This window comes from Cervus canadensis, chromosome 28 (assembly GCF_019320065.1).
Source record: "Cervus canadensis isolate Bull #8, Minnesota chromosome 28, ASM1932006v1, whole genome shotgun sequence".
NCBI classification, from domain to species: domain Eukaryota; kingdom Metazoa; phylum Chordata; class Mammalia; order Artiodactyla; family Cervidae; genus Cervus; species Cervus canadensis.
Genome location: NC_057413.1, coordinates 6,911,437 through 6,934,490, shown reverse-complemented (window position 1 = coordinate 6,934,490; position 23,054 = coordinate 6,911,437). Strand labels below are relative to the sequence as shown.

General features: G+C 47.4%; 1 protein-coding gene across 3 annotated transcripts in view; it reads left to right on the top strand.

The window, feature by feature from the left end:
• NEDD9 (neural precursor cell expressed, developmentally down-regulated 9) overlaps nucleotides 1-23,054 on the top strand; it is a 186,687-nt gene that overhangs the window by 145,222 nt on the left and 18,411 nt on the right. For 2 of the 3 annotated variants that reach the window (XM_043450378.1, XM_043450377.1), the window contains one exon: nucleotides 9,462-9,908. In XM_043450378.1, the coding sequence (XP_043306313.1) occupies nucleotides 9,462-9,908 (447 nt within the window). Of the gene's footprint in view, nucleotides 1-7,473; nucleotides 8,678-9,461; nucleotides 9,909-23,054 lie in introns of those variants that run through there. The other variant, XM_043450379.1, reaches the window with a different exon arrangement.

The following is a 23,054-nucleotide window of genomic DNA, read 5'->3' as shown; positions in this document are numbered from 1 at the left end:
TAATGTCAGCAATCAAATCTATCCTCCACAGCCAGCCAAGAAGTAATAGAAGTTGGCTGTGAAGTCACACACTTACTTGCACACACACACCCACACCACCTGACAACCGTTTGTCATTTTTCTTATTTGAAGAAGAGGGTTTGCTCCCAGCCACCATTGGTTTCTTGGTAAACAGGTCCCAGCATGTGGATATTTCTGTCCTGCATCGACCTCAAAAATCAGGGGTAAATAGATAGCATTCGTTCTAGGGCAGGCCGAAAGCCAGCACTTGAAGAAACACTGCTTTAATCTCAACTATGCTCTCCATATCATGTTACAAAATCTAGTTAACATAGAAAATTTTTCTGACATCCAAATACCCAAATTTGTTGGGATTTCCCTGGTGGCACAGTGGATAAGAATCCGCCCACCAATGCAGGGAACACGGATTCGTTCCCTGGTCTGGGAAGATTCCACAGGCCTCGGAACAGCTAAGCCTGAGAGCTACGACTATTGAGCCCGCATGCTGCAACTACTGAAGTCCATGCGCCTAGAACCTGTGCCCCGAAACTAAAGAAGCCCCCGCAGTGAGAAGCCCCAGTGCGGCAACCCCCTGCTCTGCAACCAGAGAAAGCCCGCATGCAGCAACAAAGACCCAGGGCAGCCAAAAATTTACAAATTAATTAAAAATATCCAGGTTTGCAGTGAGCGTCAGATCTGTCTTCTCACTGGCGCCCAAGAACTAATGCCCCTCTGGTCTCTGAACCACAAAGTCGTGCTGGGTTCGGAGCCATCCCTCACCAAACTGGAGCAGGCCAACGTGGAAGGGACCAAACCTGGGCACCTCCTGGGCCACCATGCCCGGGGCACAGCCGCACCGTGCGTGTCAGGGTCACTGCAGGTCAAAGAGCACCTTTGGGAGAAGAGTGCCCAAGGCCACAATTTTTTAAAGCATCTTCCGTTCAGGAATGAACATCTTAGAGGATGCGAGAACTGGGGGCCAAGTAGATGACATGAATATTCAGAGAGAGTCCAAGACACTGGTGTGGGCTTTGTGATCATCATAGGGGTTCAGAAGCACTTTCCAGGATATGTAAATCATTGACTGAAATTCGGTCCCGGTGCAGAGGGACCTTTGGTGGACCCTCTCCCCAGAGGTCAGGAAACACGACTGGGAACTAGTATTCCTAGACACCTCTCGGGATGTCATGCTGCCCTTCTGCAGCTGGTCCAGGGCACCTAATGAAAAGTCTGTCAGGTCGCAATGGAAAAATATTGCTGAGAAAAAAACCTTAGATGCGCTCTGCATCATATCTTCTGACTCGTAAACCTGAAAGCCTTATATCTACTACTTAATCTCCAGAGGATTCAGCTCTTTAAAAAATTCAACATTCCAGATGTCATCTGATGAAAGAATCCAGGTCTAAAACCAGGTATTCCAAGAATCAAAACTCCAGACACTCGCAGATATCCAGGGTTTTGGACCGTGACTGTGTCCTTCTTTGGGGAAATCTCACGTCCCACTATATCCTAAAGATGAGAGCAGGAGGAAGCCAAAGTGGTTTGATGGCCCTCAGACTGGGGCTGATTTTTTTTTAACTGAAGTAGAGTTGATTTACAATATTGTGTTAGGTTTCAGCTGTACAGCAAAGTGATTTGGGGATATATATATACATATATATATATATATGCTTATGTGCGTGCTAACTTGCTTCAGTTGTGTCCGACTCTTTGCAACCCTATGGACTGTAGCCTGCCAGGCTCCTCTGTCCATGGAACTCTCCAGGCACGGATACTGGAGTGGGTTGCCATTCCCTCCTCCAGGGGATCTTCCCAACCCAGGGGTCTAGCCAGCATCTCTTGAGTCTCCTGCTGGCAGACGAGGTCTTTACCACTAGCACCACCTGGGAAGCTGTATATATACATGGGATCATACAGGGCTTCCCTGGTGGCTCAGATGGTAAAGAATCTGCCTGCAATGCAGGAGACCTAGGTTGGATCCCTGGGTCAGGAAGATCCCCTGGAGAAGGGAATGGCTACCCACTCCAGTATTCTTGCCTGGAGAATCCCCATGGACAGACACACACATAGGTGTGTGTATCTGTATTCTTTTTAAAATTCTTTTCCATTATAGGTTATTACAAGACACCATATTCAGAATCTCGTAATAAGCTCTAATGGAAAAGACCTAAGCTGATTTTTGTCGGCAGACGTAAAGACACCAGATCCTCTCGCTCTTCTCCCGTGTGTCCCGAGACTGACCTCGCTCATGCTCATCCCCCAGCTACTTCCTTGGGGACCGATTTCCTTGACCATGGCCGTTTCCTCCTTTGCTCTGTGTATGCGTCCCTGCCGGAGTCCGGGGCTAAAGTGTTGGGGGGTGGGGTGGGCACAGGAAAGTCACGTTGTTGAGAATGTGGCGGCCCTGAGGCCTTGGCAGGAGATCCTGCGTGGTAAATATAGAACAAAGTCAATAATAAGAGGAAGCTGGGCCATTGATGATGCTATCCGTCCAGGCGGGGTCGGGGGAGGGAAGGCAGGATGACACACCAGCCATTGTGTCTCACTTCTCCTCAGAGAACAGCATAAATGGTCATGGAAATTACAAGTCACACCTCTCCGTATTTGGAAGCGCAGATCATTTCCCTGGCAGCGGGAGTAATACGCTCTCTTGACGTTTTGGTAGCAGGGCAGGCAAGAGCGGGTACGGAACGACCGTGTGGTCCGGAGCTCCGGGTGCTTGCTGTATCGCTGCAGGGCATTTTCCTCCCAGTCCTCAGGCACAGCCTGGGAACCCAGGGATCGCAGAAGCCAAGCATTCTGGCAAAGCGTGAATGGTGCTCAGTCACCTACCGCCAGACGTAGGTTGCTGCGCTGAAGGGAGAGAAAGGCTCTCACAGAGACCATTGTGTTTAACCAGATGGGGATGGCCGGCTCCTCTTGGCCTTCCTGTTTGCTCAGAGGCTGTGCAGTAGACGCAGGCCCCCCATCCTGTGCTAAGAGGCGGGGCGGGTGCTTTCCTGCTGGCCGCCTCCCACGTTCTCTGGCCCTGAGGCTTAGTGACTTGGAGCACCATTTATCTTTCTGGTCCTGTTAGTTCATCTCCCCACGTCCATTTGAAAATCTCAACCGCATACCTCGCAGACATCTCTAGAAAACCATTTCACCCTCTCTGCAGAGAACCAGAATCCGAGTCCAGAATCCATTTCAAGTTAGCAAACACAATAAGTGTGTATTCTGCTTCAGACATTGGTTCTGAAAGTGCCCAAGGAAGAACAGCCTCCCTGAGCTTAAGGAGTTCTCGGTCTTGAATGAGATAGTCCAAGTCCGTTGTTCAGTCGCTAACTCGTGTCTGACTCTTTGTGACCCCGTGGACTGCAGCAGGCCAGGCTCCCCTGTCCTCCGTTATCTCCTGGAGTTTGCTCAGGCTCACGTCCATTGAGTCGGTGATGCCATCCAACCATCTCATCCTCTGTCGTCCCCTTCTCCTCCTGCCTTCAATCTTTCCCACCGTCAGGGTCTTTTCCAGTGACTTGGCTCTTTGAATCAGGTGGCCAAAGTATTGGAGCTTCAGCTGCAGCATCAGTTCTTCCAGTAAATATTCAGGGTTGGTTTCCTTTAGGATTGACTGGTGTGATCTCAAGACATGCTATCACCAAGAACTAGAAAGGGTAACAATGAGATAGACTTGGGGAAGAGAACTCTTCTGGTGATGTGGAAGATAGGTTTGGAGCTGGGAAGAAGCTGAATGCGGGAAAACCAGCTGGGAAACAGTTGCCATACCTGCCCTCTCCTCCCCTCCCACCAAAAAAAAGTCGCTGGGGGCCTGAGTGGGGAGCGGCAGTGAGGAGGATGAGCGGGTCCCAGCTGATTGGGGTTGTGGAGTGACTCAGCAAACCTGTGAGGCTCCAGTCTAGGGCAGCTGTGTGCCTGCTATTCACTGAGACACACCAGAAGGGCGGTTTGCACTTGGGTGAGAGGTGGGGATGCTCACTAGACGATGGGAAGCGCGGGACTGGAGAGCAGAGGGAATATCGAGGCTGGAGCTGCGGGTCTGAGTCTCACCTGTGTGGTTAGATGCCATCAGCATGAATGAGATGTCCTGTAGGGAGCGAGCTCAAAAAGGAGAGAGATCCTTTTGGAACGTGACCACTAAAAGGATAGGGGGAAGAAATAGGGACTTGCCTAGCAGTCGAGGGGTAAGGCTCTGCACTTCCTCTGCCCAGGGTGCAGGTTTGATCCCTGGTCAGGGAACTAAGATCCTGCATGCTGTGCTGCTAAATAAATTTATGCGGCTAAATAAATTAATAATAAACCTTAAAAAAATTTTTTTAATGGCCTGTGGAGGAGGAGGGAAATGACTGGTTTTGAGCTCAAGGGAAGAAGGAGAACCAGGATGGGGAGCATAGACGCCCAGGACAGTTTCAAGGAAGACCAGGGTGGGGGAGACGATTAGGAGTCCCTCAAATAGGATTTATGATTCTAAATGCAGATTTCCCATCCTAATTAGAACCACAGCTTTTGTAGCGCATGCCCCTGACTTTATTAAATACCATCCTACTTCTCATGCTGGAGACAAGAGGCCCGAGTTCATAGCTCGGCTCTATGACCGTCTTGCCAGGTGACTTGGCAAATCATTAACTTCTGGGACCTCGTTTTTCTCGTTTGTAAAGTGAACAAATTGGACTGTAACTGTTTGATGTTCTTCTGGCTTTTGAGTTCTGTGCCCCGACTATGTTGGTGCTTTGCCAAGCTCTAGTCGCGTTTCTAACTGCCAGGCTCCGGAGGCTAACCATTCAGCTGGATATAGAATTACATAGCTCTCTTATCTTTCCTTGATGTGTTTCTCTGTTGACCTTTCCTGCCCTGGAGATAAATATCCCAGGGAGAGTGGGCGAAGCAGTAGGTCTTGACCAGGCAAAGTGCCTTGCCTGGGTTTTTGTGAGATACGCTGATAATTACCTTCTGACTTTGTGGCCTTAAGGAGCCACCGAGAGTTCCCTCCACCTTGTCCTTGCCAGGGAAATTAACTCTTCACCTGCCTGTCTGTGAGTTGCCTGTGAACTTTTGAATGAGATGGTTCCTGTTCTGGTTGAAGTTAATTTTGCTATTATCTTCTTATCAAATTCTTGCCTCAGTATATCAAGTGTTTTCAAAAGTCAAGCTTCCTCTTTGCCCATGTTTTTCCACATTTGCTGATGGGTGGTACTCTTTTGGAACCTCATAAAATTTTTCCAGAGATACCATTGTTTAGTCGCTAAGTTGTGTCTGACTCTTTAAGACCCCGTGGACTGTGACCTGCCAGACTCTTCTGTCCGTGGGGTTTTCCAGGCAAGAATGCTGGAGTGGGTTGCCATTTCCTTCTCCAAGGGATCTTCCCGACCCAGGGATTGAACCCATGTCTCCTGCATTGGCAGGCAGATTCTTTACCACTGAGTCACCTGGGAAACTTTTATTATTATTATTTTATTTTGTCTCAGAAGGTCTCTTGAATCAACCAGTGATTTCACTTTTGTTGTTTGTAGGCAAATACTCAACAAGAGGTTGCAGTGACCAGAACTCATGCTTAATTCAGAGAAACAGTGCTTCAAGATACAATTCTCTTGAAGTGTAATTGTGAGCAAGAGAAACATCAGATGTATGAAGAAGTATATATAATACCATCATTAGACTGAGACCAACCCTTGACTGTGAACTGAGGTGGTAACCTGCTAGGGAGCTTACCATCGGAGCACCATTAGCACCTTGAACAGTCATCATCGCTTCCCAAGCTCCCACGGTGCTCAAGTACTTGACTTGAGTGAACTCACTTAGTCCTCACTGCAAATCCATGACATGGGGATGTTATCCTCGTTCTCATTTTACAGATGAAGTTCAGGTGCAAAGGTGGGGGGAGTAATCTGCCCAAGTCACACGGCCAGGACCCCAAACCCCAAGAATTGACTTATTCCCTAGACATGACAAAATGAATCACTGTCTTCAGAGCTTTACTGCGAAATGGAATGGAGCCCAGTTTGGAGGACAACGTGAGGTAGAGCTAAGGTGGCCTAGAGTCCTGGAAGCAGAACTGGGCCAAGAGACCACAGTTCTGTTCCCATCTCTGACTCCACCGATGTGTGGCCTTGCGCAGATGATGAACTGTCCCCTTCCCCCGGAAGTGTTTCCTCGTCTGTGGAACAGGGAGGCCGGGCCCGGGTCCTACAGGCCCTCTGAAGGAGCTGTAACCCCCTGTGTGGGAGACTGCCGGCCTCCTGTGGCTCGTGCAGATATTAAATAACTTATTCCCACTTGGCCGAGGCTGAGAATAACTCTCAGCGTGCGAGGCAGCAGGCTGGCCATGGGTGCCTCTCTAGCAGCCTCACCAAACTCCCCGAATCCCAGTCTGTGGGCACGGGGCAGGAGCTAGGCAGAAGACAGCCACGGGGCATCCACAAGAAGCGGCTCTGGCGGCCTGTCTAGAAACCTTAGCATGCTGCTTAGCTGGTGGTGGTGGAGGGCCACGGGGACAGGAGACAGAGGACATCTAGAATAGTTAACATGCTGCTTAGCTGGTGGTGGTGGAGGGCCATGGGGACAGGAGACAGAGGACTTCTAGAATAGTTAACATGCTGCTTAGCTGGTGGTGGTGGAGGGTCACGGGGACAGGAGACAGAGGACATCTAGAATAGCTTTCATGCAGGGATTTCTATCCGCCTCAAGCTGGTTGTGGTCTGTGGCCCCGCTTCAGTGCCTCTCAGAGCTCCGCAGCCGTGACCCAGCTCTAGATGCCTGGAGCTCATGTATGCTGATGAGGCTTGTAGACTTTGACTCTTCGGGTGTTCTCTATTTTTGTTTTTAATTTTTGGCCACGAGCAACATAGGGGACCTTAGTTGCCCAGTCAGAGGTCAAAACCAGGCCCCCTGCATTGGAAGGCAGAGTCTTATCCACTGGACCACTGCGGAAGTCCCTATTCTCTTTTTCTTTTCTTTCCCTTCTGGATCACCAGTATCAAGCTCTGGACCCTCAACTCCTGTAGATCTGGTCCCAACCCTGTCACTCCTGATGTCAGGAGGCCTTAGGGCCTCCTTGCCAGCCATTCCCAGTCCTTGAATGGGCCCCAGAGAAAAGGGACAGAGTCCAGAGTGGTCAGATGTCTTCCTGTTCTGTCACCACAGGACAGTTTTGGTGGAGTCATGTATGGATGTGAGAGTTGGACTATAAAGAAAGCAGAGCGCCGAAGAATTGATGCTTTTGAACTGTGGTGTTGGAGAAGACTCTTGAGAGTCTCTTGGACACCAAGGAGATCCAACCAGTCCATCCTAAAGGAAATCAGTCCTGAATGTTCATTGGAAGAACTGATGTTGAAGCTTTGGCCACCTGATGCGAAGAGATGACTCACTGGAAAAGACCCTGATGCTGGGAAAGATTGAAGTCCAGAGGAGAAGGGGACAACAGAGGACGAGGTGGCTGGATGGCATCACCGACTCAATGTACATGAGTTTGGGTAAACTCTGGGAGTTGGTGATGGACAGAGAGGCCTGGTGTGCCGTGGTCCATAGGGTCGCAAATAGTCGGGCACGACTGAGCGACTGAACTGAACTGACTGAATTTCCTTCCCATCATTTAGGTACAGAGGGAAAGACTCTTGTCTTCTTCAACTCAATGAATTTTCTTTCAAGGACAGATCACCCACAAGATGGGAGAAGAGAAACATAAGAGATTTTAGGATTAGGACTCATCCTTAAATGGTTACGGTGCTGCGTGTTTTTATTTTTATGTATGTGGACTTTTGTTAGAAGAAACCCAAAGCTTCCTAGAATATAAATACCAAGTACAACTTTCACCTGGAACACAAACCCCTCAGCATCTTTTAACTTCCCTTCTCTGCTCGCCTGTCTGCATCATAGACTTCCTGGATCAGAAAACTGTCAAGAACAAGGACCTCAGTCTTACTCTTAAAAAGAGCATCACCAGGCTTCCTGGGTGCTGAGTTCCAGGGCTTCATCTCCTTTCCTCAGGTTAAGCCGTTGCACTGTGCTCGGAGGAGCTTGGTTAACAGAGTAAAAGTAGGAACGTCCCCAACCACTGAGCAGGGGACAGACCCCTCACATCGCACAGCCCATGGCGCGGGACCTGTGGTTATGGGGCGTAGTACCGGGGGAGATGGTGAGTGCGCGTCAGTGATGAAGGGCTGAAAAGCAGGAGGCTGAAAGATCAAATCCACATTTTTAGAGAAGAAAACAGGGGGGCAGAAGTCCAAACAGCAACAGCCCCAAATTCCACGGGTGTGTCGTCAGAGCACCCTCCATCCAATCGGCAGTCTGATCGTCATCAGCTGATCCACAGCTGATCATCATCACCCCAACATCGAGGGCATCCCGACTATCTAGTGAAGCCCTGAAGAGACCACTTTGAGTTCTCTGATAGCTGGAGATGAATTTGCAACGTTCCCGGGCTCTGTGTGTGCTGGGAAGGAGCTGGCATCGGGGTGGGGAAGGCTACCCTCGTGCCTCGAGACGTGACTGATGCCAAGAAATGAAATCGCCGAGGCTTTGAAAGGCTTCCAAGAACGTCGGCATGTACTGCCTACCCGCTCCCCGCCGAATGCCTACTTTGGCTGTCTGCTGAGTACTGAAAGTGCCAGACGGGCCTTCACACAAAGAGAGAAAGTGTCTGGGGCCCATGAAAGGGGAAGGCAGAGCCTTTCCGATGTGAATGGTGAGATTCAAGAAGGAGGAAATAAAGTGGCGGGGTGAGGAGGGGCCCTCAGGAAAGGTGGGAATAAAACACCAGAGAGAATGGGGTGGCCGCTGCCTGCCCACGTGGGGTAGCCTCTTTGGAGCTCCACACGCTCGGGTCTGGAGGTGTGGACCACCGTCACGCTGCACTCCGCACGGGATTATCATGGAAACATCCCCCGCTTGTAGATTCTCCCTGTATCCAAGGGCCTCTTGATCAACTGAGAGTAAGAATTGTTAAGGCCTGCCAAGGCAGAGATCAGTGTACTTCCGTTTCCATTTTAACACTGGATATAAACACCACTTGTGCTGTTTGTCTGGGGGGACTTTCTCTGACTCTCTTTACCTCTGATATGCTTTAAAAAAAAAAAATCTGTTGTAGTCCATTTGAATATCTTGGAATATATTTTTCTTCCTTCGGCTGGGTTGAAGCACGGAGGAAAAATGCTTTGGAGAGTGAACCGCTCTCCTGCTCCTTCACCGAGCTCCTCCTAATTCCCCTGGCACAGCCTCTGCTGCTGGGACACAGTGCTCAGTGGTGTTCCGAGCTTTTCCGAGGAGGCGGTCTGATGTCATTGGTGGCAGACACAGTACGTATATGGATCTGTCTTTTGTCTGCACCATCTGTTTTTCTCCTTACAGCCTATTGTTCGGATCTTCCTCTTTCCAGGAAGTGTGCCTCTCCATAAGAGCATGGGCTTAGGTGTTTCAGGGACTCAGCTCATCTGCTAACCTGCGTTCCCCCTCTCTTCTCTCCTGCCTAGAATCTTATGGCCCGAGCCTTGTACGACAATGTCCCGGAGTGTGCCGAGGAGCTGGCTTTCCGCAAGGGAGACATCCTGACTGTCATCGAGCAGAACACGGGGGGACTGGAGGGATGGTGGCTCTGCTCCTTACACGGCAGGCAGGGCATTGTCCCCGGCAACCGGGTGAAGCTTCTGATTGGCCCCGTGCAGGAGACCTCCTCCAATCAGGACCTGCCCACGTCGGGACTGGGGCCGCCGCCCTTTGGCCAACAGAAGCTCTATCAAATACCAAACCCACAGGGCACCCCTCGAGACAGCATCTACCAAGTGCCGCCCTCCTACCAAAATCAGGGAATTTACCAAGTCCCCACCGGCCATGGGACCCAGGAACAAGATGTGTATCAGGTGCCACCTTCAGGGCAGAGAGGCGCTGGGGGCGCTAACGGTCCCCACCTAAGTAAAAAGGTGAGTGAACAACAGCTGGATTTCTGTTCTTATTTAATTTTTTGCATTGAAGTCAAAGTATGTGTGTGTGTGTGCTCCTAAAATAAGAACTTGGAGCTTCCAAGAAGCCCGTCGAAGAAGTAAGTAAATCTTCCAAGAAGTAAGAATACCTGAATACTCTAGCTTGCACATTTTTTTTGGGGGGGGGGGGCATCATTTTTCCATTCATTGGTCAGTAAAACCTTCTTGAACACCCACCCCATGCCAAGTACTGTTGATCCATAGCCCTTACAAGTTCCTGAGTTGTGCCAGGTTATACCGCATCGTCAAGTGTTTCCATCTTTCTGATAGACCTGCTTTTACACGTGGGCTCTGCACTCCACGGGTTCCAGTCTTTTCTTTTTCTCCCTTGAGAAAAAGGCACCATACTTTGCATGAGCTCAGTGAGGCAGCAAGGACTCTCCTTTCACTAAGAGCTGAATCATGACCCCACCGGCCATGATGCCCCACGCCTGGCTACGCAGAGAGCCCACGAGAAGTGGAGGCCACAAGGAAGGGGGAGAGGGTGATGCCAGCCACCGCGTTCTGGAGAGCTGCCAGCCTCAAGGTCGACTCACTTAACACATAGACTGGTGAATACAGAGACGAGCCAGCCTCTTGTCCTTCGAGTAATTCCTGTAATGATGCCTGAGGCTGTGGGTGAAAATTGCGGAGCTAGGGTATTTAGGAAGGTATCATACTAAAAAAAAAAAAAAAAGGTGAGGAGACTTCCCTGGTGGTCCAGTGGTTAAGGCTTCGCCTTCCATTGCAAGGGGTGCATGCAGGGTTCCACATGCCTCTCAGACAAGAAAAAACAAACAAACATGAAACAGAAGCAAGATTCAATGAAGACTTTAAAAATGGTCCACATCAAAAAATCTTTAAAAAAAAAAAAAAAAATGAAGGACCTCTTCAGCATTCTCTGTAATTCCAAATTCTGTAAGAATTTGAGATAAGCAGACAATCTAATGAATTTCAAGCATCTAGCATATTTTCGATGCTTGTGAAACAGTGAGGAATCCAAGAGTGAATGAGGCCTCCACAGTACTCAGACTGTATCGAGAGACATCAGCAAACACCAAATATCAGGTGGGGAAACAGCTGTGAAGAAAGTGATGGCCTTGAACTTGTGTTTGTGTGTGTGTGTGGAGGTGGGTGGGGGTAAGAGCCAGCTGGAAGATGAACCTTCTGTGCACATTACAAGCGAGGGCGTTTCTGTTTGGTTTACTGGCAAATTCCGAGGATCTGCGATGGGTCCTGTGAGGTCTGGTTTTAAGAAGGGGCTCATCTAACAGAATGAGAAAAGATCACTGAGTCATGAATGAAAGGATCCAGCCAGACACCAGAAAGAGCTTGTTGATGCAGAGAATGTGATAAGTACACATGCCCTGCCTTGCAAAACCCAATACAAGAGTCTGAGTTTATAATCCCAGGTAGATAATGGAATATCTATTTGCATGATAATGGAATCCTCTGTTGGAAAAAAAGAGTAGGGGGATTTACTGTTGGAATCTTTTAAATTACAAAGCCACAAATGTATTTTCAAGTCACCTTTTATATGAGATGTGTGTTTTACAAAATGCTGCTCAAGAGCACAGATGTCGCACAAGCTGGTGTGGGAGGAATTCCTCAAGAAGTGAACAGTTTTCCAACTTGTGTTGTCCAGGATGACGATCCCAGTCTAGGGGTCATGGATGGCGCCTGTGATAGTTCATAGTCCTTCTTATCCCAGGGATTTTAGATTCAAAGGGAGAGTCAAGCCAGGCCTGTATCGCCTGGAGATAGGGGAGAAAAAGAATGCTCAAGAGGTGTTAACTATAAATAAATAACTTCTCTCATTCTTGGTCCTGGCTGTTGGCATCTTAAAAATAGCCCTCCCTCATCGGAGCTGGTGTGAGGCAGGTGGGGGTGATGTGGCAGGACAGGAAATGCTTGGCTGAAAGGTGGTGGGGTCTGAGCTTCCATCACAGTTTATTTTGGCAGGTAGGTGACATGTTTTCATTTTCAGACTTAAACCTTTTTAGTCCTAAGCCTGAAAAGTCTGAAACTTCAGACTTCTTCCCATTTTGTTTGCCGTAACTATTCCGCAGTTTGACTCCCGAGCCCTCCATCCACTTAAAGGGGAGAGACTTGGACACACCTTCCCTTGGGTGGAGGTCGGAGTGCTGAGGTTACCCTCGGGCACTTGTTTTTGGGTTTTTTTTTTAACTCTAAAATCAGTGAAAGGTTTTATGCTTAAGCAAGAGGCAGGACTTCCTCCATAGGAGGAAGTCGGATTCTGGAAGGGCGCTCACTCTGCCAGCCCTTCATGGAGGATGCTGCAGGCCTTGGGGAGGGTTTACGGAGCGCAGGGGCAGACAGACCCCCGAGGGTGGAGCTTCGAGCAGTCCAGGTCTGAGGCTGTTCACGTGGGGAGGCAGGAGGCATAGCCCGGGCTCTCCTCTGCCAAACACCCGGTGAGACCTCTGGCCTCACCTCGAGCCGTCTCAGTGCCCCCGGCTCTGGGCTGCCACCTCCATGCTGTCCGCTGGACCACTCGCTCATACCCCACGGGACTGGGCTCATCCTCTTTCCTTTCCTCGCCCTCCCTCCACGCCTCCTGCTCTTTCTCTCGCGCATGCCCCTTTTTTCTTCCCTCCTTTCTTCCTTCGTTGTAGTGGAGAGGGCTTGACTGCTAACAGGTCATTTTAATCTTCTGAGTACCAACAGCTGCTTTAAAAACTCCCATCGGGACTTCCCTGATGGTCCAGTGGTTAAGACTCTGCTTCCAGTGCAGGGGGCAAGAGTTCAATCCCTGGTCAGGGAACTAAGATCCCATATGCTGTGTAGATAGCTAGAAGATAAAAATAAATCAAAGAATAATAAAGTAATTTTTAAAAAACTTCCATCAGCATCTCTCTCAGTTACAGAATCCTTGTCTGTGATGGTCTGTTACTGTGTCGAGTTGAAAAGTAACTTTGTGATTGATTATTTAAGAGAATGAAACATGAAATACAGTTTTGCTTACGCTCAGCTTTCTCACGTTAAAGTGAGAAGATAATCTTTTGTGGAAAAATTTAAAAACACTGAATTGATTCCTGACACATGAAGTAAAGAGGTATGATTTTTTTTCTGTAGCACACACACATTAACTCTTTCTTTAACTTATTTTGTTAAAAACATATATGCCCATCTGGTCTGAGCTTTGGCCTCAGATTTTTCTTCAATTTTTAAAGCTAATAGAATAAAAAAAAAAAAAAAACTCATTCTCCCTTCAAATTTTCAGTGTGAGAAAAATACTGGCATATGCTACCCAGAAACTGATTGATAGTATCTTTGTCACTTTGGGATTTAGAAGAATAAAGCAAAAAGTTCTTTGTGTGTGTAAAAAAAAGAAAAATCTCTGATTCAGGAGCTTCTCACTGGGTGAGAATCACACTGGTGACTTCAGCCAAGGCCCCGAGAGTTTCTCTCAGTACATGGAAGTGTGTACCAAGATAACCCCCCTGCAGGAATTTTGTTTCTTTGTTTGGTTTGAGTTCTCATTGGATAGTTCTGACTCAGCTGAATAGCCCCATACCCAGTTTTCTCTTTTAATTTCCCGTCTGCAAAATGGTGGTAAACCCAGAACTGGCTATTCTTGGTGGCTTACGCTCTAGTCCTTACAATCTCTTAAAGGAGAGGAAAAAAAGGCAGTGGAATGTGGCTCTGAACCACTGAAGTGTAGTTCTAAAATCTGAAACCACTGAAGTATGGTTTAAAATTTACCTCTCAGCAAAGAAGAGAGGGAAGGTGAGTTGAAATGCAGGTTCCCAGGCCCCGGGGAAGCTGGGGATTTTAGGAAGCTCCTGGGATAGCTGGGGAAGGTGGTCCAGGACGGCAGGTGGAGACGAGCTGTGACAGGGCTATGAAGGAGGCTGGATGCATTCCAACCTGTGATTCGGGACTTTCCACAGTTAAAGATTCCCTTGACGCTGCTACAGCCTGTGGGCTTCGGAAGTTTTATCCACGTTTTTTCTACTAATGAATCACCCAGAAAAAAAAAAAAAAGAGTGAATTCTGCCTCGTATCAATTCAACCTTGCTCTCCGGGAAACTCCAGCCCCCACCCCGCTTCCTGCATCCCATCCACAGAAAATGACATTCGTCACTTATTAAATCAGTGGTTAGAGAAATAGAAAATCATATCATCCCCACCCTTTCCTGAAAGAAGACAGCATGAGCATTGTGAGAAGAGCCTGAGCTCTGGGGGAGGTCAACTCCTGGTTCTGTTTCTTTGTAGCTGTAAATCTCTTGACAAGTGATCGAACTTCTTTAGACTTTAGTTTCCTCATCTGTCAAATGGGAATAATCATAAGGACCTCCTAGGGTTGCTGTGAGAATTAAATGATACACAGTATGAAAAGGACCAGGGCCACAGTGATTTGCAGAGCAGGGCCTTAAAAAAATGAGTGCCTCTCCGTTGTGTTTCTCTTTCCTTTCTCAGAGTTTCTTTTGAACCGATCATCTCTGTGTTCTATACTCTGCACTGAATATGCAAATGCTTTATTGCTAGTGTATATGCTATTCCCGTGACTGTGTGGCTCTTTCTTTGGTTCTCCAGAAATTTTGCACGGAGTGGAAAGAACTCCCCAAATTATCTGGAAACCATCCACACTGACACCTTAAGTTAATTTCATTGGTCTCTTTCACTCTGAGTTTTGTGTGCAGGGCCGCTATATCCATTAGGCGCTGTGGGCAGAATGCCCAGTGTCTACGAGAACCTTGGAGCACTGAATAAAAAACTTTGGCTCCAAAATACGAAAACTGCAAAATAGAAATTGATAGAAATTAGTAAACATTTAGACAAATGTGCCGGAAGCAACACAATGTCAACTCATTAATTGTTACATTTAGATGTCATAACTATTTCATTACATGTGAAAGCAATCTGTAGGTTAGATTCTTCTCACTTTGCAAAGACTTCTAAATATGCTCTGTGATTGCCAAGAACTCACAGGCATTTCTAAATTAAATGAGTTACTCATAGTCCAAGCTTTTGAAAAGCTGAATTATATTTTTTAAAAGTGTCCTCAATTTTTTTCAAGGCAAAATTGTCCTTAATATGGGGCTCATGCGAAGAGTTGACTCATTGGAAAAGACCCTGATGCTGGGAGGGATTGAGGGCAGGAGGAGAAAGGGACGACAGAGGATGAGACGGCTGGATGGCATCACCGACTTGATGGACATGAATTTGAGTAAACTCTGGGAGTTGGTGATGGACAGGGAGGCCTGGTGTGCTGCGATTCATGGGATCCCAAAGAGTCGGACATGACTGAGTGACTGAACTGAACTGAACAGAACTGAATGGTTTAGAGGGGACGATTTAGACCCACACTTCAAAAGCACAAGGTCTACAAAGGTCTAAGAGGTAAATTTCTCTGCCTCAAAGCTCAAAACCTGCCACCTGCGTTCACTCATTTCGTGCCTGATCTTCACAGAGAATTATGTGTGTTTCTCTGATTCTTGGAACATATTGCTTTTATTCTAACTAGTGGATTTAGATTTCCTTTGCATCTTTCTGAAATCAGTTTTGGGCTAAATTATAAATTCCATTAAGGCAGGCAGAGGCCATGGCTGGCTCTCTTTTATTTTTTTTAACTTTTTATTTTATATTGGGGTATAACTGATTAACAATGGTGTGATAGTTCCAGTTGAACAACGAAGGGACTCAGCCACACGTACGCATGTGTCCATTCTCCCCCAGACTGCCATCCAGGCTGACATGGCTGCCTCTTTACAGTGGTAGGCCAAGCTCCTCGCAAACCATCGGCACACAGATAACAGCCAATGAGTGAATGCATAGGCAGAAGCAAGGAAGGAGGCATTTAATTTGAGTTGACCTTTCAATAGCTGAAAAGTGGTTCTGATCTTATCACCCCTTCACCAGCTCACGCAAGTCAGATCCGGCCTCCAGCGCATTAGTCTGTTATGACACGTGTCAGATAATACATGGTCCTTTTCCCCCAGGAGGGTCTTGGAGAATGTCACCACCTGTCTTCTATAATCATAACTATCTGTTCACCACCAGTGAGCATCCGAAGCATGACCGAGGTTACATTCAGCTTTTCTGAAGGCATAACTTGTATGCATTTTGCCGAATTTAGACAACAGGATAAGTTAACACTCGTATAGTCTCGAAAGAGGAGAACCAAACTTTTCCTGCTGAGGAATAGAGCCTCCTTTGTACATGCGACTCTTTACCGCCTTCCCTTCTCTGTGCTACCCGTGAACGCCTATTCATACTTTAAAACCCATTTCAATGCTTATCTCCTCTGGGAAGCGTTCTCTGCACCCCAGCAATTTCTCCCTCCTCGAGGGTCCCAAAATATGTTGTAGATTTCACCTAATCTTAAGGGAGCTCGCGCATGTGTGCTGAGTCGCTCCAGTCATGTCCGACTCTTTGAGACCAACCCCATGGACTGTAGCCCGGCCAGGCTCCTCTGTCCATGGGATTCTCCAGGCAAGAACACTGGAGTGGGTTGCCATGCCCTCCTCCAGGGGATCTTCCCCACCCAGGGATCTAACCCAGGTCTCTTACATATCCTGTATTGGCAAGCGAGTTCTTGACCACTACCACCACAGCTCACAGGCACATTGAAACAGCCCACCTTTATACTGTGTATGATAGACTAGGCCCGGGCACATTCTGCTTCCAGGTGGATAACTCAAATAACCTTTAAGATTTATCTAAACCCCATGACATCATCCTTATAAAGACTACTTCCTACCTTCCAAAATGAGACATAGCCCAATATTCGCAGGAAATGATTCAAAGACGTTAGCCAGGTCTTCCAGGCCCATTCCTTGAAAGGTAATATAAGAACCATGAACAACACTTGAAGCTACAACGTTTGTGCCTTCTTAGACGCTGAGTCATCATAAATTACACACACCTCCGAAGCCTTTGGTTAGGGGGCAGGGGACTTCCCTTATTGGGATGTGAAGCACTGTGAAATCTGGTTGTCCGGGACAGCACTCAGTTACCAACCAGCTAGCTGCTATTAGAGTACCACTCGTCTACCAACAAGTAAAAATAGATTAAAAGGAAATAGAGAAGATAAACTCTGACTCCACCTCACTTTCCTTTGTTCACTTCCTAGACAGACACATGGACACACACACACAAAACCATACATACACACCCTGAATAATATTGGGGAGAATCACAGTTTGACAAGGTAGAGGGTATCTTCACTTATAAACTCAATAAACTATGACCTTGTTCCAGAATTGTGCATTTCTAGATAAAGATAGTTCTAATTTAATGAATTTTTCCCTCAATACGTGGCTCTTTGGGGTGTGCAGAAAAGTGGACTTTCACCTAATATCTCTACCTTCAAAGTCAAGATAAAATTTAAATCTTTAGGGACTTCCCAGGTGGTCCAGTGATTAAGGCTCTGCATTCCCAATGCAGGGGGCTCAGGTTAGATCCCTAGTCAAGGAACTACATCCCATATGCCCCAACTAAGATCTGATGCAACCAAATAAATTTTTTTTAAAATTTAAATCTTACACAAAATTGGAGGTCCTTGAGCATTTCAAGGACTCTGTGACATCACTTTAAAAATGAAAAGTATTTCTTCACCATCAAGTCACCCACACCAGTGGGGTGAGCAAATTGTAACACCTCCTTCAAACAAAGGTCTTTTTTGTTTGGTCAGTGCCAAAGCTTTCAAACTCCTTTGCAACTGGTTACAAAGCTCAGAGATAATGCATATTTCTAGGAATGATTTAGTAACTTCTTACAGACTCACACCAAAGCAAACAGAGGTAGTGTCCCCTCCTAGAATGACTTCATGCTACGTGACTGTGCTTATCGGAGAGAACGGGTCAGCATCATAGGCAGTGTATTGTCCAGCCTAGTAGACAATGCTCTATTTGTGAGAGAGAGGAAACAATACATAAATTTTGGCGATTTGATGGTAAAACGGAGACACTATTGGTTGAACACATCTTTAAAAGCAGACTAGTTTGAGTACATTGTGCTTACAGAGGTAGGTGTAGTCAGACATGCATCTGGGCGACGTTCCTGGCAGTCCAGTGGTTAAAACTCTGTTCTTCCTTTGCAGGGGGCATGGGTTTGATCCCTGGTGGGGGAGCTAAAATTCTGCATGCCGCACAGGGGTGGCCAAAAAATAGGAGAAAAAGAAAGAAATTCACTTGGTTCTGAATAGCTGTGCCATAAACCTCGTGGTCCAGGCCCCCATCCAGAGAGGCAGGCTGCTCCTATCTGAGTGTGACTCACTGCACAGGTGTGACTCCTATCTGAGTGTGACTCACTGCACAGGTGTGACTAAGGTATGTCTTCCTTCCAAGTTGTGACTCCAGCAGCCTGTGAAGAGCACAAGCAGTCTCCCCCCCCCCACCCCGCCCCTTAAAGGGATCCAAAGTAGATCAACTTTTGGAACAAAGAACCCCTTAGCAAGGCCATACTCACATGTGGTTTGTTTGAATCATTTTTATAGCACTTGGTTTCCTTAGAGCATGGCATACTTAAACCAGCTTTTAGAACAGTTTTTTGTTTTCACATTTACCCCCAGTTAACCTTGAGCATGTTATTAAGTTACTCATTGTTCTAAAGATCATTTTAGATCTAAAGTGGGGGTGACCCGGGGATCCCTCAAAGCTTGCACATTAGGGATGTTACATACATAATCTCATGTAGTCCCCCCACCAGCCCCCTAAGGCGTTCCTCACCACCTCCACTTTCCAGGGGCGGGCTCTGAGGCCTGAGACATGACCTCGCTAACGGACATCGTTCTAGGAAGAGGTCTGATTCATATTTGAGCCCACGTCTGTCTGACTCTGAAGCTAATGACTTTCACATCCCAGCTAATGGCTGATGCTGCCAAGGCCTAAAGTGAGAGGCATATTTAAACACTCCTGAGCAATTCCAGCTCACCAGAGCCCTGGGTGCTAAAAAGCGTCCTGTTGGCCAGAAAGAATGAAAGTCACTTCCAAAGGCTCCCACCTCGGATCCAGAGCATGGCCTGGAGGCTGAGGGAGTCAGAGTCAAGATGCCCGCTGCCCGGCCGCATCTCCTGCTCCAGGGTGGGCTGACCCTCAGAAGCTCTGAGCAGGGCATCCAGGTTCTGTAAAGAAGGCCTGAGCAGGGCATCCAGGTTCTGTAAAGAAGGCCTGAGCAGGGCATCCAGGTTCTGTAAAGAAGGCCTGAGCAGGTCATCCGGGTTCTGTAAAGAAGGCCTGAGCAGGTCATCCGGATGCTGTCAAGACCCTGGTACTGCCGAGAACACTGCTGTGATGCCTTTCTCTTATCATTGGCAACACCGGCTTTTCTCATGACTTTAAATTGCTCCAAGTGGATAAATTCATTTAAGCAGACGCAGTCAAATCTCCCAGAACTGGCTTGCCAGTGAAAGGGGCACCTCGAAAACATAAGTTCCCCAGATCTCAAGTTTTGCTTCTCGAATGAGGAAGTAACTTTCTTTAAGGAGTATTTATTTGTGAAGTTAGAGAGGTGGTGTTATTGTTGTTGTTTAGTAGCTAAGTCATGTCTGACTCTTTTGCGACCCCGTGGACTGTAGCCCGCCAGGCTCCTCTGTCCATGGAGATTTCCCAGGCAAGAATACTGGAGTGGGTTGCCATTTCCTCCTCCAAGGGATCTTCTAGACCCAGGGATCAAACCCATGTCTCCTGCATTGGCAGGCGGATTCTTGACCGCTGAGTCACCTGGGAAGCCCGAAGTTAGAGAGGTAATGTCTAGTTTGTTCGCTGTGAAGCCTATCAACACTGTGCAGTCTCCATGGCCCCCGGGTGGGGGGTGGAGGGGGTGGGGCACACCCCCGTCATCACCCGGCTAAATAACCTCTGAACTTGAGTCCCCTCAGCTGTGAAATGGGGAGTAGGGTTGAGTTATCGCTTAATGGTCTTAGCTAAAATTTTATGACCCAAATATCCTGATCTGATTCTTTTCCCAGAGTCTCTTGAAAAGTTTAATTACACGACCTGGCCTTAAGATTCTTAAGAAAGAAGAAAAGACAGCCGGGCATTGATGTCAGTTTAGGTTGGCACCTCCGTTTGAGCCTGTCCTTCTTACACCCTTCCTTTAGGATCCCACCCACCTTCTTATCTGGAAACCACAGTCTCCCTTAGAAGGCAGAACCGTGTCTTAAAGAGCAAGGAGTAGGATCCATGGCTGATTCATGTCAATGTATGGCAAAAATCACTACAATATTGTAAAGTAATTAGCCTCCAACTAATGAAAAAAATGAAAAAAAAATTAGATTTCAAAAAAAAAAAAAAAAAGAGCAAGGAGTAGACAAGAGCCCGGTGGCGGGGGGCAGGGTGGGGAGCCGGGGGCGGGGGCAGCAGAGCGAATCCCAATACAGAGAACACTTCGCAGGGGCATCTTGTTAGGAGCGCTCATGCCTGCCTTGTTCCCAAGAGCTCAGAGAGTGTCGTCCTGGGACTCGTGTTCTGCCCATTTTCCTCTGTTTAATCCTCCGGGCTCGGCAGAATCCTTGATGGGTCTGGTGCCTCTCGAAGCGACCGCCCTGCCGCAACCCTGGGTCAGCGCCTTTCAGATCCGCCACCAGGTTCCACCACATGAGCCGCCTCCGCCCGCCATCACCCTTTTCTTCCAGTTAAGTCACAGCATCTTCCCTCATCCTATTTAGGAGGAAATGGTACCCAGAGGCATCTGGATGCGGAAATTCTCACCCTTCCCTCTTCCCATCATCACATCCCTTTCAGGCAGTCTGTGAGCACCTCTCTGAAATACGAGTCAAAAATCTAGATTTTGTGCTTCGTGTTTTGTTGAATTTATTTGGACAAGAAAAGAACCAAAATGCTTGCGCCTTTTATAGTTTTCACTCAAAGAACATTTCGGGCCTCAGGATATATTAAAAAAAAAAAAAAAAGGCTGTGCTGTGCCCAACTCTGTCATGGGCTGTATTCAGCCCTGTCCAGAGAAAGACCTCAAACACTTGCAAAAGCCGGACGTCATTTCCCAACATGTTCTTTCACGTTTAAATGCTCCTAGCTGCTCTCTGGCACTTGGTCACTCCATAACTAAATATTGCTTTAGCACTCGCGACACAAAGCGCTTCCTGAAAGCAGCGGGGAGACGTGCTGGGGGTCTAACAATTGGGCCACTGTTTGCAGAGTGGTTTGCCGTCCAAACGCCATGTCAAAGGAGCAGGACCCAAGAGCGCCGTTCCACCTCTGAGCTTCAGGGACTTTTTTCTCATTTGGAAAAAGGACTCGGCCGTGATTTTCGCGTGGCTAGCAAAAGGCTTCGTTCTAGCCTAAAACCAGACATCCAAATGTCCTTGAAGGAAAGCCGATCACCTCCCCAAATACAGGGGGAGAGCTCTCGACGCATACAGGAGAAGCATTAGGAAGGGTTAACCATGGACACGGCCCAGGAGGGTGTATTTCTAAGGCCAGACTCAGTTTTCATTATATTGTTGCTATGCAAGTAAATAAATGAGCTCACTGCTACACCCAAGCAGAGCAGAGAGAATTTATAGAGAATTAATAAATCTAGTGTAGGCAACTTGTGGCATTTCCTCTGGTCGCAGAAAAGCAAGGAGTCATCTTGTATTTTAAACAGACAAACCCCTGTAACTTTGCAGTTTCTGAAAATGGGATCCAAGCTCTCATGAGCAGCCACTAATAATACTGATGTTTCTTTTCCTGGGGTTTTCTTTAAAGGGAATGGGTCACACCGTCTATGAGCTTTAAGACAAAGAGGTTATTATAAGATGGAATAGATACTGGGTGGCTCTGTTAATGCTTTTTAAGGCCATTTAGGTAAAATAAGTCCTTTCCAACAGGCAGTTTTAGAAATTGAAATACCCTTGTTAATGCACAAGTCCCAGAGACAGTATAAATAAAACACTGTGTTGAGGGATTAAGGATAGACGGGAAGCCATCTAATTTTACTTTCCACATATATCTAGGAAAAGGCAAAAAGATGACTGCTAATCAGTGAGGCCTGCTTTTGAATTCAGATAGTCTTTGGCGCTGTTAGTGTCGAGGTGATGAATATGTGCTGTAACCACTATGGCACAGTGGCGCTTTTTCACTTCTCATCAGTTACCCATTACATTTCCTGTGCACCACCTGGGTTGCCCAGTTCTTGACGAGGCCGTAGGGCAGAGCACCAGGAGCTGGTCACACACATTCCTACTCTGCTGGTTTCAAGGGTCAGCCCCACTGGTCCGTTACTGAGGCGTTGTGCGTGTTAAGTCAGTTCATTCATGTCCAATTCTTTGCAAACCTATGGACCGAAGCCCCCCAGGCTCTTCCGTCCCAGGGATTCTCCAGGAAAAAATACTGGAGTGGGTTGCCATGCCCTCCTCCAGTGGATCTTCCCGACCCAGGAATCAAACCCACATCTCTTACGTCTCCTGCATTGGCAGGTGGGTTCTTTACCACTAATGCCACCGGGGAAGTGTTATCTGGGTATCAGAAGCAAAGGATTGTGGAATTCAGACCATTCCTAATGTTGCTTTGGATTGTAGAGGGGGACATGGAATTAAATCATGGAACACAGAGATTAAAACAGTTACAGAAGACTCCTTCCTACCCCCTCCAAGTGGAATTTCTTATTATTTTTTAAAATTTTGTTAAAACTTTTAAAAAATCCTATTTTGTAATTTTTGATATGTACATACATCCACTGTAGAACTATGAATAATGATAGCAATAATAATAAGAAGAAAACATTAGGGGACTTCCCTGGAGCTGATCCAGTGGTTTTAAGACTTCACCTTCCAGTGCTGGGGGTGGTGGGTTCGATCCCTGGTGGAGAAGCTAAGATCCCACATGCCTCGTAGCTGAAAAAAACAAAACATAAAACAGAAGCAATACTGTAACAAATCCAACAAAGACATCTTATAAATGGTCCACATCAGGGCTTCCCTGGTGGCTCAGTGGTGAAGGATCCACCTGCCAATGCCAGAGATGTGGGTTCGATCCCCGATCCGGGAAGATCCCACATGTGGCAGAGCATCTAAGTCCCGGTGCCACAACTATTGAGCCCGGGAGCCGCCACTCGTGAGCCCACGTGCTGCAGCTACTAAAGCCTGCACTGCGAGCCCTTTCTGCACAAGAGAAGCCACTGGAATGAGAAAGAAGCCTT